Source organism: Polyergus mexicanus, unplaced genomic scaffold (assembly GCF_030449975.1).
Source record: "Polyergus mexicanus isolate NDT 795.1 unplaced genomic scaffold, iyPolMexi1.0 SCAF_3, whole genome shotgun sequence".
NCBI classification, from domain to species: domain Eukaryota; kingdom Metazoa; phylum Arthropoda; class Insecta; order Hymenoptera; family Formicidae; genus Polyergus; species Polyergus mexicanus.
This window is the reverse complement of record NW_027223323.1, coordinates 7153462-7171946: the sequence shown is the minus strand read 5'-3', so window position 1 is coordinate 7171946 and position 18485 is coordinate 7153462. Positions and strand designations below refer to the sequence as shown.

General features: G+C 34.8%; 1 protein-coding gene across 1 annotated transcript; it reads left to right on the top strand.

The window, feature by feature from the left end:
- Positions 1-1629: 1629 nt before the first annotated feature.
- Positions 1630-18275, top strand: 5-ht2a (5-hydroxytryptamine receptor 2A). Its single transcript, XM_070316192.1, has 9 exons — positions 1630-2050; positions 3340-3689; positions 7887-8318; positions 8964-9249; positions 14424-14648; positions 15484-15814; positions 16284-16490; positions 16586-16882; positions 17631-18275. The coding sequence occupies exons 3-9, from the start codon at positions 7998-8000 to the stop codon at positions 17872-17874; spliced, it is 1911 nt and encodes a 636-aa protein (XP_070172293.1). The 5' UTR covers positions 1630-2050; positions 3340-3689; positions 7887-7997; the 3' UTR covers positions 17875-18275.
- The last annotated feature ends 210 nt before the right edge of the window (positions 18276-18485 follow it).

The window sequence follows — 18485 nt, the reverse complement described above, 5'->3', positions numbered from 1 at the left end:
AGAGAGAGAAAGAGAAAAAAAATCAACTAAAGAAAATGAAGAAAGGAAAGGAAACTATGCGCGCTCCTCTCGAGAGTGTTACTATAATTAACGTAATCGAATCGATGTACAAGTGTATTGTGGGGTTCACATTACAGCCGTAATTTACAAATGTAAATCGTAAGAAAGATGACAGAGCCATTATATTGCTACAACTTGTACATTGCGCTATAGAAACGATTTATTTATTGGAGCCGCGCGTTGTTAGTTAGCGAGAAAATCGGGTGTCGTTCATGATCGTTCGCTGTTCACTCGTGAATAATTCGTTTTGCATGTAAAAGTGATTACGAGAAAGTTTTACTCAGAAAAAAAAGGAGAGAAAGAATGCGAAAGAGTGCGTGTATGTGAAATAAATGACATAAAGTAAATAATGCATAATATATTGTATATGTAAAAAAAATCGTGTGTATTCTCGTATTATAACTAGCTGTAATAATTTAATAAATCCTGTATATCGAAAAAAAAGCACAGACATGAACTGCGTATATCTCTCGCGTATTTCTCTCTGTTTTTTTTTTTTTTTTTTTTTATTTTCTTTACACAAAATTTTACAGATTCTTTTCTACATTCTTTTTTCATCCAAAGAAGTTTTTTTTAAATAATAATAAAAATAATATATAATAAAAAATATTTATGTAACATTTTAACACATAGAATGTAAAATAAAATATATATCATCAAATTTATTTCTTCTCTTACTTCTCATTAATATTATTAAATGTATATTAAATTTTACATACACAATATATAATAAGACAGTTTCCAGATTTTCCAGAAGGAATTTTAATATAATCGTGATACGTTTCACGAACTGCTGTCCGAGACTTTCGGAAGTTATAAAAGTTCTTTAATTAAAGAAGTAACGTGCAATTAACGAAACCGATTGATCTAATGAGAAAGCTTTACCTTGACAACATGAAATGCTTATCTTCCTGATAAAAGTGCATTTTTTTTACCAAAGCGTTTTAGAATATTGCGGAAATTGGCAATTCTGTTGAAAATATATAAATTAACGTTGCAATATCTCTCTTATTCTAATTTTTTTTTTTTTTTTTTTTATTAATATTCTAAATTGATGCCTCGACTTTTCGCTGAGAAAAAAATTATTCTCTATATCCAGATAGTAATATTATAATGAGCAAATAATGCTAAAGCAATGTTAACAATTATTTCTCTCTTAATTTTAACTTCAAAACTAACTCCAACATAAAGAACGAAAGTATTCAAATATCTTCCGCTATTTTCGAAATGATGATTCGCAAATTACGTGGAAAGATGGGAAAGAGCAAGAAGTGTGTGAACTAAGAGTAAATTCGCCATTTCATTCTTCCCGTAGATACTTTATTCAGATTGAGTCTTTCACGATTTCTCATCATAAATTGTGTTCTAAGAAACAGAAAATCGAAAGGAAGAAACTAAAAAGAAGCAAAGGACATGTATAACACGATGAGACTCGAAACGGAAAGGAAGCAAACGTTCGCCGAGAAGAGATAAAGAGAAAGTTGACGATAATGAAAGGGATAATGAAGGGACGGCGGGGGGGGAAAAAACCGGAAGCGAGAGAAAAATGAAAGAGAGAAAGAGCGACGAGGTAGAAAAGCGGGGGAAGACAGGAAGAGAAATATCGGATGGCGCGCGAATTTTAACGCGCGTCGCTCTCCTCCGTCTCGCGTTCATCTCCCTTCATCTCACCACGCAGCCTCCGTAGTTCCCTCCTCAGTATGATACGCGCGGTCCGAGCGCGAGTACGCGTGCATTCCAGCCTGTTATTTAGTTAGTTTCATCGCGAGAGTCTTTCGTGAAAAAGAAAATGCCGTTTGTGAAGAGAATTAAAGTTGAACAGATTTTAGAGATTTTTCACGACTACTAAAATAAGCGATCATGTCACTAAAATACGTTACGCTTTCTCTCTACTTCCCCCGTCTCTCTTTTGACTTTTAGCAAAATTTAATTAATATATATATATTTCCATAGAGTAATCTTTGTGGAGACATTTACTTGCATCGCACAAGTAGGTGAAATAAGTCATCTCCTGTCAGACATAATTTTAATTTCTAATTACTGTTTAATATTTTGCTATCGATTTATTCAAGCTTATATAAGTTATAAATTTGTGGAGAGCGTTTATGTTAAACTATTTGCGTTATTTGCCTATTTTATCGCTTTACGAATATACGTATATAACGGCGAATCTATCAAAAGTTTTGCAAAGCAAAGTTGGATTAAATTTTTAACGAGATAATCGACCGGCGCATATAAAAGTGTTGCTCTATTAATTTTTAAGGAATTTATCTAATCGCATGGTAATTTTTATCAATATTATTTGCACAATAAATACGTAAAATAATCATTGATGTGCTGAAAATTGATGGACTCGCTAGATTAGAAATAAATGTGAGAATTATTGTTACTAACCTTGTGTGAGTAAATTGAAGTATAAATTAACATTGAATTAAATTATGCAAATGTTTAATAAATAGAAAGATAATTGAGATGGTGCGTAACTTGAATTCGTAACAATTCCTATCGTAATTATCAATCTACTGATTGATTAAATAGAATTAATTAATTTTTCATTTCATTATTATTTATCTTAATTATAACTTTTGCAGACATTTGTACTGCAAATAGATAAAATGAAAGGTCCTCAATTTGACACACGTTCTGATTTCATATCTAATATCTCGTCGATCCATCTCGGGATTCTCATTTTGATCCTGAGTTTTTCGAGCTTTTGTGCATGAAGAAAGGAATCATGCTACTTTGCTATTCAAATATCGAGCGAACAACTCGAGTTTTTAATAAACCCGAGATGCCCGCGATTCATCTTGAATATCAAAGATTCATATAATGCCGTGAGATTCTATGATATAAATTCGTGGTATGCTACGCCAATCGAAGGTGACACGCGACTCTCTGAAATTCAAATTCAGCAATAATTCTTGGCAAGTCACTCTTAACACCGTGTAAACTAAATTACACATAAATAGTTAAATCCTTTTAATTATAAATCTGAAAATTTCATTAAACAAAAACTCGATTATATATTTTTAAATATAAAATTAAATTGCTCTCTCTCTCTTTTTTTTCACAAAAAAATAAAAAGTATCAATGAATTTATCAAAGAATTCGGGACTGAAAAAATTATAGAGAAAAATACGATTTCTATACAGAATATCCTCGAAATAGATCGCCAAGCTGTAACAGAATTTACCCTCGTACACTCGTGTGATCCTCGACGACTTTTTCCATTCATATGGTCAGTATTTTTAACATTGTTCCACTCGAACTTTCTTAAAGAATCTTCGATTGATTTCGTGTAACTATGAGGGACGTCGTTTATAAACTTGTAACATCTAATAAATTATAACTCGCCAAAGTCGCAAGGTCTCAGGAAAGGGGATGGGGGTGGCAATTTGTGAACAAGCGAATAAACATTTACTTTTACTCTTTTGCCATCTGACAGAACTGTATCGGAAGAATCGAGGAGAGAAAGAAGCTATCTCGATTCGATATGAAACTGTGCGTGAAAATTTCGCGTAGCAAGTGAGATATGTGTCTCAGTGCTGCCGGGGATTCGGAAAATGAACAAACTCCACCGAAACGAGAGCGTCGATGGCGTCGAGACGCGAGCGACAGAAATTGGAAAAGTAAGTATACGATCGTATAAAGTCGACCGATAGCTATTTGCTTTCGAGATCGGTTTACAGATTTTATTCGTTTTGAAGCTGATTTATCCAAATCCCCTCGCGCAATCTTATTAAATTTTCAAGAAGAAAATATATACCAATGTTCTTTCATTATATTTTCTACAATCAATTTTTACATGTAGATATATAAAAAATTTTATAGATGTAAATAATATAATTTTTTATAAAAGAATATATTTTGTTATAAATACGCGATTATTATATTTAATGATAGATATTTTTTATATTTTTATTTTATTTTTCTATTCTTTCTTTTATTCTCATTAAAATCACTGTTAGAGTTGAAAGTAAAGCTAAAGGGCTCTCTCTCTCTCTCTCTCTTTAAAAATCAAGATACTATAAAAATCCATTAAAAAATATAAAAGCAACTGTGAAATATATTAAGGGTGTGTCACTTATCTGTGCAAAGAAGAAAGTTCTTTCTATTAAAGCGCATTTTTAAATGCTGTCACTTATGTAGATGTAATTTGATTAGTTGCGACTAATATACGCTCTCATTAATCGCGATCCTTCTATCGATCTTATTGCGATACGATGATGCCTTCAACATCTTCACACACACACATATAAGCCGTTTACACTCGATAGAAGGCCGACATTTTATTAAACGAATCGCACGCGATGTCCGAGACCTGTTGCTCTTTAATATTATGTCATTTTTTTTTTTTTTTTTTTTTTTTTTTTTTAGTAATAGACATTTTATTTGTTTTATTTGATTTTCTTTTGTCTTATTATTTCTGTCATATCACTCATATCATGCATATATATCTTATTTAGTAAAAACATTTGTATAAATAAAAAAGGAATGTGTTGAATTTAAAATTATGCATTTTACAGGAATGCAATGCAAATAATACCACAATTTCCGATCTTTTTTATCCGTTGAAAGCGGACATAATTAGATTACCATCGATTTTTCCGTGGGTTTCGTCTCTTTTCTCTCTATCCCTCTAGGAAAAAATTAGCGTGAAACATTCAATAATTGTGATTAAGTCACGTCATTCTGCCAAAGAGATCAATAAGCTTCGCGTAGAGGACCAACTTAATTATTTATCTGGAAATTCTGATATATCGGGGCAACGCCAAAGTATTCGTAATATTTCAAGGATTTGACTAGAGAATCAATATCAATTTAAAAAAATAAACAGCTTAATATATTATTTCATACACGTACATCATTATATGACGGGAATAAAAAAATTAAAGGAAAACAAAAATACGATTTTAATCAATCATCTTATAATAAATTCCGCAAATAAAAAATAATCGCCTAATCGCCAGCACGTTGCTTCTATTTTAATATTCAAGAGTTGAATTTATATTTTAATATTCAAAGTGCTGCTGGAGCTTTAACGTCTTAATGGACGACAAACTTACCAAGGTGCAAAACGTGTTCAAAATAACTAAGAGGATAGTTTATGTTAACTTAGCTCACACACGCTAGAATGTCAGATCGTGATATTTCTCCCCGCTTAAGAATATTAATGAATAGATAACACAATTAACAGCACAATATGTATATGTATATCGACTTGATACGACAATCCAATTAATTAACAACGTACTCGCGGAGTAAACACAATTCTATGACTACCGTTTCTTTCGGGGGGGGGGGGGGGGGATCGTTTGGATTCTCCAATTAACAATTATTCCCCAGCTGACAAGTCGTGCTGTCATTGGCCTTTAGAGGCATCGGCAATCATCGCGGAGCCGTGTCACTTTCCACGCGGGACCGCTAATAAATTACATCCGTACATCTCCCATCATCGGCCCCGATCTCTCTCTCTCTCTCTCTCTCTCTCTCTCTCTCTCTCTCTCTCTCTCTCTCTCTCTCTTTCTCGAACTCATCGGTATACCGGCACGTCCGTCGGTACGATGCACTTCAACCGATGCACTTTCACGGATCAAGCCACTTAGGACGCCGCGCTCTTCGGCTTCTCTTCTGAACCGAAAAGCGCAATCCGAATGGATGCAATTTTGAAATTAAATTCGAAGAGAGGAGCTTCAAGGTGCAACAGCTCCAGGATAAAATATCTCCCGTTAGACATTTCCTATCGTTATCTTCAAAAAATGTAATTTTTTATAAAACTTCGTCGCATACACGATTATTTATCTCTTATCTCTTTTCCAAGCATATGTATTCATTATAATTAATTACTCGCGAGCCTCTCTCTCTCTCTCTCTCTCTCTCTCTCTCTCTTCCTCTATCATTATTAATATTAACAAATATATCATTATGCTAATAATATAAAGAGAAATTATTATAATATACTGTAATATCAATAAAAAAAAAATAATAATAATTAATTTAGTAATTTATGAGAGATTAATGAATACTAAGTATTTAAGCAAAATAATATATCAAGGATGTATATTTTTGGAGCTCTTTTTATGATACTAACATATGTTATCAAATACACGCGAGTCATATTTATTTTTATACACGGAATATTGAAACGCACGAACCTTCTTACATAGATAAGTCAAGCTGCACTCTTGCGAGTCGCAATATTCCATCATGACTGTAATGCATCAACTTTATTATTCATCATTGCTGTGCATTAACGCATCGTTATCAATTTTCCGTAAACTCAAACGGAGAGAAGCCGAGTGTGTATTATTGCCTCTCCGTCTTTCCTTTCTCTTCCTCGGTTTCCGGTTTATTCGCAAAAAATATCGCGCGTTTGCGATGATCTAAATTTGTAATTTCGCTAATTACAAAATGCAAGTTGCAAATGGATTTTGCATGCCAAATACATAGACTTTTCACGGAGAGGAAACTCTGCGATACTATGTTAAAGAATCATTGGTTTTATACTTATTATAGAATAAAAATTATATATATTATATATCAATTATTGTATTAAAAATTTGATTTTTTTTTTTTTTATTAACGACTTTTAAATTAAAAGTTATTTTTTTATTCAAAATTGATGATTTTTGAAAAACACACATTGTTCAAAATCGTAAAAAAATGTCTAAATATTAGAAAAGAGAGAGAGAGAGAGAGAGAAAGAATCCATTTTTTGTTCAAATTTCAATTTTGATTTCCACGTTACAATTTGCAAGAAATAATAGAATCGGATAACGCGCGTCGTTGGCAGGCAAACTTGCCGATGCGGCAATTTGTTCAGGGATCGGCATTGTCGCGAGGTATGTGAAGAATACACGGAAAAAGGCTGTCGATATCCGGTACGTCGATGACACTTTTGTAACTCTCCGTTTAAAATATCCAAAGAGAAAGAGGGAGAAAATTTGCTCGCGTCCGATCTTACACCGATTTATCGATGTCGCCGATAAGTCTACGAGCCGACCGACGTCTCGTCCTTTGTTTGCCTGGGAATCAAAGCGGCGCTTTGTCCGCAGGATTTCGCCTGCAATCAACGCGGAAACAGCCGCCACCCCATCCACCATTCTGACATCGTTATCGCTGTGAATTTCTGAGGATAAAGAAACCGATGACAAAGTTTGCCCTGATCTTTGATAATTAAAAAGGAGCGGAAAAAGCGCACGCTTACTTTCCAGAAAAATTAATCTAACCCACGGATTTAGATTTTATAGATTTCGAAGGCTCAGATTCAGATCTTTCAAAAGTCTGGATCTTCGGATTTTAATGACTACTGAATAAAATTAAATGTATATAATATAATAAAATTGCCATCTTTTTAAATAAAGAAGTATAAAACTTCTGCTAATGTAAAATATTCTAAACAATGAAGAGAATTTTTATTTTAAATATTTAATAATAAATTTTTTTTCGAAAGGCAATCTTTATTTTTATAGTTAAGATTAACTTTGTAATTATTCTTAACAAAGTTTGTTTCTCTAATCTTACGTAAAAATATCGATAACACTGATTTACTCGCCGATAGTATCAGCTGATCTGATACACGCAACGTATCAAAATTTTGGAACATTACGAAAAAATAATCGTATTAATAAAATATCACGAAAGGTCACGTTTTATAATTTTTATAAGTCTATTATTACATTTATTATTTATTATTTCAGTTTTAAAAATATTTGATTAATATATTTAATTGTCTAACTTTTTAAACGTCTAAACTTTTTAAAAATTTTAAGAGAAATATATAAGAAATTTATTGGATTAAAATGGAGTCTGTTAATTCTTTCTAGATTATTTTTAGGAATACCTTGAACCGGCATAAGGACGTCGCTCCAGCCTGTTTTGTATTGCATCGATCGTGACTGGCGGTACTAATCCCGAGGACTCCTTCGAGACTCGTCATGCTGGTCCCGGAGGGCAATTTTACATCCTGGGTCGGCAACTGGACGACGATCCTGCACCAGGTGTCTTGCAACGACACCCTCGGTGGCTGCGCCGGCGAGTGCGATACCGCTTCCGGCGAATTCGATTATCTCTGCACCACGATCGGAAGAGGAACCCTTGCTACCTCCTCTTCGATGACCCTTTTTTGCACGCCGTGCGATTACGCGAGTTGCAACATCAACGTGTCCTTGCTGCTCGACAGCCTCGAGAGCATCGAGGGCGTCTTTCTGTCTAGGATACCAATGAGAAATTGCAACGCCACGTTCTTCGACGAGGAAGTAGGTTCTTAGAGAAGAAAGATGAGGCATCGAAATTCAAGAGGGGCTTTAAATTCAAGGATTTAAAATTCGCATAATTAAACTTGTACAAATTTGAAATTAAAAGCAATTCTCACTTTGAAACTCAAATTGAAATCTTAAAGAATTTGTAAAACTCAAAAAGCAGTAAAAGTTAAAAGAATTTAGAAGCAGAATATATATTTTTCATAGTTTTTAATTTATCATTGAGCCTTGAAAATTCTTTGAAATATAATTGAAAAATATAAATATCTCAAAAAATTTAAAATTTTCTTCTTTTTCAAAAGAGAAAAAAAGATTTTAATCTAAGAATATGGTACATGTATACGATACGTTCAAAAACTCAAATTGTTATCGATTTCTATTACAATAACATTAATAACAAAGAAATATCCTTTAAATCTCAAATATGCTCAGATTATTTGAAAAACGATTGTCTCCCTTAAAATGACAAAACTTACTCGATTTTCTCGAGATAGGCGACACGCAAAGATCTTCGTCCGGAGCGAAGAAATGATAATTCAGTCTCTCTAAGAGATCGTCGCCTTCCGTTTTGACATTTTCGCAGATTCCGGCTATTCGTCTCGAACAGAGATCTCGATACATAAAGCCAAGTGTTTTTCGCAGATTCTCGAATGTTCGCCGGCCGGCGGTATCGCCGATCTAGCCTGCATTCATCGATCCAGGATCGGCAGCACTGCCGGGACGAAGACGCGTCGCTTCGACTGGAGTTTCCTGTTCGTGGTAGTCTTCATAGTTGCCGGCGGTCTCGGCAACATATTGGTTTGTCTCGCCGTGGGATTGGACAGGAAACTCCACAACGTGACCAACTATTTCCTGTTATCGCTGGCGGTGGCCGATCTTCTCGTCAGCCTCTTCGTCATGCCTCTGGGTGCCATACCGGGCTTTCTGGGTGAGATTTTTTTTTTTTTATTATTATTATTATTATTATTATTTCATGTCCGTCCCTCAAATCTGAATTTTAAAATTGTTCCCCTTTAATTTTCTGAAAGAGAAAAAATTCACAGTCTCTCGTCCTAATGAATGACACAAAAATATATCTCGGAAATATCTTCAAGTATTCTCAATCGAAAAGAAGAGAAACGAGAATCTCGAGTGGAACAGAATAGAATGAGGCGGTGAAGGGGGAAGGGGTAAAAAGACGAGAATTTTTCAGCGAAATTTCACGGATCTTCCGTCGAGCGGATAATAGACGCGCGGTGAAACGGAGCGGAATCTACAAGGACTTGCGCACGCGCGCGATCGGATTACGCACGTAATACAATCCTGGCTTAAGACGTCGCGATATACGGCGGAACGACGCGGAAATGAGAGACGACACGCACGGAGGGTGTCCGTCTTCCGGTCTCGTGCACGCCATTGTGAAATTTCATGTATAACACAATCGGGTAATATGGCTCTGCAGTTATAATGCTCTTAATTAAGTACAAAATTGCGTCATCGCCCTTGTAAAAATTAATTGAAAATGTGACGTGACAATTGGAAAATTGACGCTTATATTTAAAATCGTCTCTCTCTTCACCTCCTGATGCAATTTCTTACTCCAAGGCTCTAATATTAATTAAATTCAAGATTACATCTATTTTCAAAGCGATGATATAATTTGAAAGTTAACGATTAAATCAAGAATGGTTTCTACATTTTTAATCATGACATGAGAGAAATCCATTAATTTATTTCATCAGCGAAGAGAAGATCATTTCATTAACCGTTAATTATTTTATAATGACTTTGACGCATCAATCTATAGTAAAGTTTGGATAATCTCTTCTCTTCCTGAATTTATGAACAATCGATCGACTTGCCGCCCTCGTGTTCCTTTCTCCCCTTTTCCCTGTCCAAGGAACGACTTTATCCACGGGTTTTCGCATCACGTGCCCGCGCTCTAGCTCCATCCTTCACGTGGAACACGTCGACGACACGCGCGGCATTAGCGAACTCATCGTCGCGGCTCCGTCGTTTATCTCGTGTACGAGACAGCTTTTGCTCCGGGACCTGGAAGGAGTAATTTCCAGAAGCGCCCATCGAGTCCTGGAGACTAAAAATCCGATACACGTGACGCGCCATTTGATATTATCAAATCTTACGTTAATATGAAAGGTCCGATGTAAAACGTCAAGGGAATTTTCCATCTTCGCGAGTCCCTCGCAGATCGTCGATTCTAATATCGTTGTGGAAATGACGGTGAGATTCGCAAAGTTTCCCCTTCCGGGAAAAATATTTGTAAGAGCGATCATCCTCCCGAGTTTTCTGATGCCAGGGGTTTGAGTCTAGTGTAGTCATTAAATTTAAAATATCTGAATCTTTGAACTTTGACACTTTTAGATTTTGTAATCGCGGATTTAAATCCCAAATTTTCCTCGTTTGTGAAACTTTGGACTCTTTTGCGAACTTTAAATGCCGGAATCTGTAATGTCTGTCTGTCTCTTTTAAGGGAATTGGATCAGACTTTCGATCTTCTTCACCGCACACACATTTATACGCAGAATAATTTGCATTTAGTAAAATTTTAGACCACAGATTTCTCTATTAAGTCAATCACAAAGACAGATATTAGAGATATTAATCAATTATGGAAGCGTTTTTATCTCGCAAGAATTGTAATGATTGTATAACAGAAATATAAAGTTCAGTTTTTTTTTTTTTTGCAAACATTTTATATAATAAATGTACTAGAATATAGAAATAAATATAAAATATTAATAAATATTAAAATGCTTATACTGAAATATGATTTATACTATAGTCTTCTCTCTCTCTCTCTCTCTCGTCTCTTAAAGACTGGTAAACAAGAATTAGCGCTTTGGCAATATTACGGCAAATAATTCTCGACGTCCTTGATCCGATTACAGGGTGTCATGATTATGGCGCTAATTAATTCGCGTTTCGACTGAAATTGCGAGCAACGAAGCACGCTGTATGGCCATTAAGTACTTTCGAGTGTCCAATCTACGTCGGCACGAGATGACAGCCTACAATTATCGTCGCGATGACGCGTCCTATCCGTCATAAATCGTAATGAAATTGGCGTCAAGCACATCCTCAAACTTTCGGCACATTTGATTACAAAGTTTAATCAATAATTTATGATACTGTATAAGCGATCTAGAAAAAAAAATATAAGGAAAATTGGGAAAAATTGAATAATTTTTTATCATTTGTAGAATCATATCGTATTAAATACAAAAGAATAATTGAATAATAATGATTTAATATAATTAGATTTTATTTTATTTTCGTTTTACCGATCGCACGTTTATATTTCATTGATCGTTGTAAAACAAAAGGGGTAGCGGAGCAAAGTGTCAGTCAGCATCCGTTGGCGAACGCGCTGAACACGGCGTAGAACCGAATAAAGCTCGCGCTTTTTTTTCCTTGCTCTCGTTACACTCGTTAAGCTGCGCGGTTCATTTCCGACGTTTGTTCTCATACGTTCTCCCGTCGGATATAGGTAGATGGTTAGAAAGTGTGCGCATTGTGAACACTTTGTTAGAGAGATGTGCGCGCCGGCGCGTGGTAAGTGCCTTTGTGGGGCTGAAATTGGCAAACTCGCCGCCCCAGAACAATGCGAGTGTTTCGTATTCAGCGACGTATTCGCATCTTCACTCGCGAACCGAGGGAGCGGCAGGGCGACGTTGCCCTCTTTTACATCCCGATTCTTTTTCGTTAATGCCCTCCCGCTCTCACGCAGTTTCGAAGTGGCTAACTTATTAAACTTTCTCTTTGAGAACGAAATATATGTACAGAATTGAGAGAGAGAGATAATAATAAGAATAACAATTGGAGTCTTTCTCTCTCTTTCTTTCTCTCTTTCTTCGGAAATTATTAAAATTGAATAATTCGATTTGTGCAAATCCAATGTGGAGAGAAAGAAATTTTTAATGAGATTTAGAGACAATTTTATCTATAATTTTTATTGAATCTTTTTTTCCCGATTCTCTATTTGTGTTTTTTTTTTTTCTCTCTCGTTTATACATATTTCAAGTTCCCGAATGTTGCTCAAATTTTATTCTCGCTCCTCGCGTTTCTCGTGCGTGTACTTAAGTCTTTATTGCAACGTGTCTGCTCATCAAGGCGCGCTTTAATCTGTTACTAATGAAATTCCTCGCAACGTAGTCTTTGCGAGAAGATCTTAATATAATGCGACTATATGCAAATTTTTGGGGTTACTATGCGCATTTAGAAATTCTACGCTTCTCGTCTTAATTTTCACAACGAGTACAATGCACGACACGCGGATTAATTAAATTGATTATTTCAACCGAATTATAATATTCGTGATAAGGGACTGATTAAAAGAGGCTACCGTATCTCAAGTTATCCATCTCCATCATTTACGGTTCGTTAAATGTCAATTATACTCAGCAATAATGATTAGAATTTGCATTACGATTTGCCTAACGGGAGATATATGAGAATAAGAGACTTTGTAAAATCAAAAATTATTCGAGATCTCGAGATTCGCAATTGACAGTGATCGCGCAAATCATTATTTCAATCTGCGATCGAAGATCTAATTAATTAAATCGTCATTAGACTTTATCGACTTCATCTTTGCTTCGCAAATCATTTGTTTGAAGAATCTATCATCACGCGATATAGTCGCTCGCTGTTTGCTTAATCCTTGGAATAATATTGGGTTCGTTGCATACGAAATATTGGATTCCGAAAGTTCCAGCTTTATGACTTTTATTAAATAAACATCCTGCGAAATAATCAAATATCACGTGATGTGACGAGGTGATATAGCTCTTTTGCAAAAGCACTCTTTGATTTTTTTTCAAAATATTTTTTTTTAATGATGACTATTATTTATTAATATATAAAAAAATTATATATTATTAATTGACATTAAAGAAAAGTTACAGGTTACTTGAGAATTATAAATTTTCGCGGGAGAGATAAAGACGGCTATTATTCATCGAACCACAAACGATCGAATACAGTCCCCGTTCGGAGCGTATCGGCGGATACGTTTTCCACCGCGAATCTTTGAAGCGACAAAAATACATCACCGACTCTGAAAGAGTAGAATCTGCCGGTGCAAAGTGACGGTTTGTGTAAACGCATTTCCGACATTTGACGTCGTTTGATGTGATTCCATTCACCACGTGGATGCATCGTGCGATCCACAGCTGCGTCTTTCTCTCCCTCTATCCGCGCGTTACACAATAAGGACTACTCTCTTAAATTATTTTTCCATTACTCTCTTGCGCACGAAAGGAACGTACGTCAGGAACGTTAAAAATGCTTGACGAAAAACAAAAATCCAATGATGATATCGCGACACATTCGAATCCTTTCTCGTCACACATATATCTCTCTAAATAAATCGCGCGAAAGGACCGCAGAGATTTGCCATTAATTAATTCATTCATTTGAAATTTTTTTGCACGCGTGAGATATTCTACGAAAATTGGAAAAATTATGCAGATATTTAATTTGTTTGATTAGAAAATTTTAAAAGTAAATAGATTATAATGTTTTAAATGAAAAATAAATTATGTGACCAATTATTGTCTCTCTCGATTACTCTAAATATTATTTCAACCATTAGTTATTCAACGAGATTCGATAATTTGAGATACGATTGAAACTTGATAAAGCTCAGGTTTCTTTTTAACAATTTTTTTTAGCCATTTTTTTTTTTTACTGAGATCTGATGGAATTTTATTTCTACTGCTGATGTATCATCATATATGAAACTTCTGAATTCTCTTTTCACAGTTTAATAACGGATGTCGTTTATATGACAGATTTTTTGCGAACAAGTTGATTCTTTTTTTTTTAATATATATAATAAAACTTTATCTCTTACATTTAATTATAAATATATATATATATATATATATAAATACATAGATATTATTTATATAGAGCATTAAAACAAGCTTCAATAAACGCGCGCAAACTCCATTTTCTAACGGTATGGATATATGTATAAAAGGATTTGAAAGTAAGAGAGCCTCTCAATTTAATAAATCGTCCAAGATCGACCGATCGACCGATTTCACGTAACTCGGCCTTCAAAAAGCTTAAGCTTCTCGGCTCTCATGAACTTTGCAGGATACTGGCCGTTCGGAGTGGTGTGGTGTAATGTGTACGTGACATGCGATGTACTCGCGTGTTCGGCGAGCATAATGCACATGTGCTTCATCTCCCTGGGCCGTTACCTGGGCATCCGTAATCCGCTCAGGACACGTCACACGTCTACGAAACGGGTGGTGGGCTTCAAGATCGCCGCTGTGTGGTTGCTGGCCATGCTGATCTCCAGCTCCATCACGGTGTTAGGTAAATCGTTATTACGATCATCTCCACATTTCCTCATTTATTTTCTCTTTCTCTCTCTTGGAAAGAGGATGTAAACGTGCCCCGATACGAACCGACACGTATTTCGTAAAGCGGGCGAGTATGAAGGTGCAAACAAACCCCAAAAAGTCGCCTTCGACAAACGGGAATTGCGTTTCTGCGCTTCATTGTTTGCCCGTTTATAGAGTATACAACTTCCTTTATTCCGGATAATTCTATTCTAAAGAAATTTAGGACAAATCGCTACCACACAGTCGTGTTTATCCATTAATCTTCACATTTTGTGGTGATAGAAAGACTCCTTTAAGAATCTTTATTTATAGAAAGCAGATGCGAGTTTTTACAAGCTTTTCGCGAGATAAAGAACGAAAAAGTGATGACGCAACGCCGTACAATAGACATAATGCACGTTTATCAGGTCGCGATATTTAGGCTCTCGGCCGTTTTATATCGACAATAGCTTCTTCCTTTTGCCTTTCCATCTCCCATTATGCAAATAACCCAATGAAAATTCTGATTAACCGAGTTCTACAAATTTCTCAGAAATTTCGCGTAAAACTCCGCTGCTACCTCTCGACAAGGTCGATCGTGCAAAGTTGATCGAGCTTAAATAAGATTCGATAATAATTTTCCCTTTGACGCAATTGTTATCGTGTTACAATTTCAAAACAAACTTTAGAAGAGCAAATTCTCTCAGAGAATACATTCATGCAGTTTAACGGATAATCAAGAGCGCTTGAATCGATCAGCTGATCAGAGAATGGGCTAATCGAAAGGTGTGACGAAAACTTAAATAGCCAGAATCTCGTTCTTTCAGGCATCATCAACCCTTTGAACATTATGCCGGAACCGAGGAAATGCGTCATCAATAATCGAGCGTTCTTCGTGTTCGGTTCCCTGATCGCCTTCTATATCCCCATGATCGTTATGGTAACGACTTACGTGTTGACGGTGCAGCTATTGCGCAAGAAGGCGCGATTCGCAGCCGAACCAGAGGGTGATCACTTTCGTCGATTGGGCGGCAGATACGCATCCGCAAAAACGTCATCATCTACGGCGTCATCATCGTCCGCGATCGCCACCATGAGATCGTCCTCTTCGTCGACGAGACTGATACGTACTTCCGGTTGCAACGCTGAAAAGGAAAGGTAAGAATTAGAGAGATACTTTCATAAAATAAATAATGTAATAATAATTATATATGATAATGTAACTTAAAATTATATTATAATTAAATTATAAATTAATAACAATAATTATTATATATATACAAATAAATTAGAATATTATTTATATTATTTATATAAACATTTTCTCATAATTCTCTTAATTATATGTTTATAATAAATATATATATATAAATGTATAAAATCAATTTGTGTGTGCGTGAAAATAGAAAAAATAAACACATTGAAATAAAATAAATAAAATAAAATAAAATAAATAAAAGTGTTTTATTATAAAAAAAAAGTATATTATAAAGTAATTACAGAAAAGTGCTATTTTTATTCTGTTATTTTATTTTTAATATCGATTAATGCACTTTCCGTAGAATGAACACTGCGTGTGTAATAATTTTCGGGAAATTTAGAAAGTTTGATTCAATTGTCGGAACAGCGACAAATGCGGAGGTGTGAGAAGGGTCCTGCCACATCTGAAATTAACAGTGAACGGCGCGGGAAGTCCTGCTACAGGACCACGGCTCAAGTCGAAAATGGATCAGGCGACCCAAACGCCGGAGAACATCGCGCGCGAGACACGAAACTTCACCCTCAGAGCCCTGAAACTGCAATTGAACGTCACGCCCAACAACTTGAACCTCAGGTATAGATTTCTCTCGCAAAACACAAAAGGTACAAGAATTCTACGCCTTAAAAATTCCATGTCTTTCTTCTTTAAAATCAAGAATATCCTTTCAGATTCCTAGCAGGACGTGCGAAAAAGAGATCCCTGGCCGCGAACGCGGTCGCGACAGAACAGAAAGCGAGCAAGGTTCTGGGCCTAGTGTTTTTCACGTTCGTGTTATGCTGGGGACCGTTCTTTCTGCTTAATATCTTCTTCGCTGCGTGTCCCACGTGTTCTGTGCCGACACACGTAATAGACACGTTCCTCTGGCTGGGCTACGTGTCCTCGACAATCAACCCGATCATTTATACCATTTTCAATAGGACTTTCCGCGCCGCGTTCATCCGCTTATTGAAGTGTAAATGCTCAAGGTACAATCGATAGTTTCGTAATTGTTAGTATTTTAATTTTTAAATTATTATTTTTATTTTTATTTCTTTCAGTATCTCAACAATTTCATAATACACATTGTAGGTTTCGTTATTTGACTTATTTTATTTTATTATTTCTAATAAGTTTCTTAAATTTCTCGAAAAAAAAAAAAAATATAAAGAGATATTAACTTGAAGAATTAGCATTGAATTTACAACAAATAATAATTAATATACATGATTGGGAAACTTTATATCATTACTTATAATAATTTAAATCAAATTTTTTCCAAGTATATATTCTTATTGCCCTCTCTAATATATTTCTAACAACATAATAATCTCAAAATTCTTGAATTTTAATATTATTTTAACTTTTAATGCTGGTTTTTTATTTTATTTTGTCACGATGCTTAATTTCATTTCTAAGGAAAGCGTAATTTTCAGAAACTCTATATTTAATCCATTTCTCTAATTAAACATTTCAAAATATTATATAAATGAGAATTCTAATTGAAAATTATGCGCTTCTTGAAAACGTAATTAAGCATCGTGATAAGATATAAAAAGACAAATTGCATTAGGAATTCAAATAATATTAAAATTTAAAATTTTAATATTATTATTATATTAAAAATATATTGAATACAAAAATAAAATAAAGTAAAATATAATTTTTTTCTATAAAAATTTTATAGAAAAAAATTTCCCTTATTTTATATAAATTTAATAAAAATAATTCGTTTAGGTCTGCGAGACTTTCGAGATATCGTTTCGGTACGGAGAGCGGAAGGGGGGCGATGGGCCTGTGCACGTCGGGTGCCCTTCCACTGGCCATTAGCCTTCAGGGTACACCTTTATTAAGCCCGACGCCAAATCCCACGCCGACACCGGCGTCGGAAAGCTCGTTCATGACGATGATGCATCGTACGCCGAGTTCGCTCTATCGAGACACCTTTTTAGTTCACGAACCCGATCAGGGCGATCATTAACCTCGCGCATTAATTAACTAATTTCATAATAAGAGATTATACTGCGCAACATGATTTTTGCAGCGAGAATAGACGATTTTTTTAGTTAAAAAATTTTATTATATAAATGAATATGGAATTGTTCCTTGGAAAAAGTATGTATATGTATATATATTTTTATTTACATTTTAGTTTCCTAATTCTAAATTTTTTTGAGTCAATTAAAATCACACACACAGACATACAGTTGAGAGTAACTGAGTGGCTATTCAAACTAACTAAAGTCATCAAAGAGAGGAAGGAGAAGAGAAAGGTTTCCTAAGTTTGTTATCCATCAAAAAGAACTGCGGAATATTTTTATTGAATACTTGGCAATTTTTTTTAAAGTTCTTTAATGAATAAGTATTGTAGAAATCTCTCAACTTTAGAAATCTATGTATACGAAAAACAAAATAAAACAATACTACTATTTTAATACCTGCCCCATTCATTATACCTGACACGTGAATCTATTTTTCCCGCAATTTCTATTTAATATAACGTAAAATAGCAATAAAAATCACAAGTTTCTTTCCATAGAAAGAATTAAACACTGATCTTTTAATCATCAACTTTAAATATCTAAAATAATA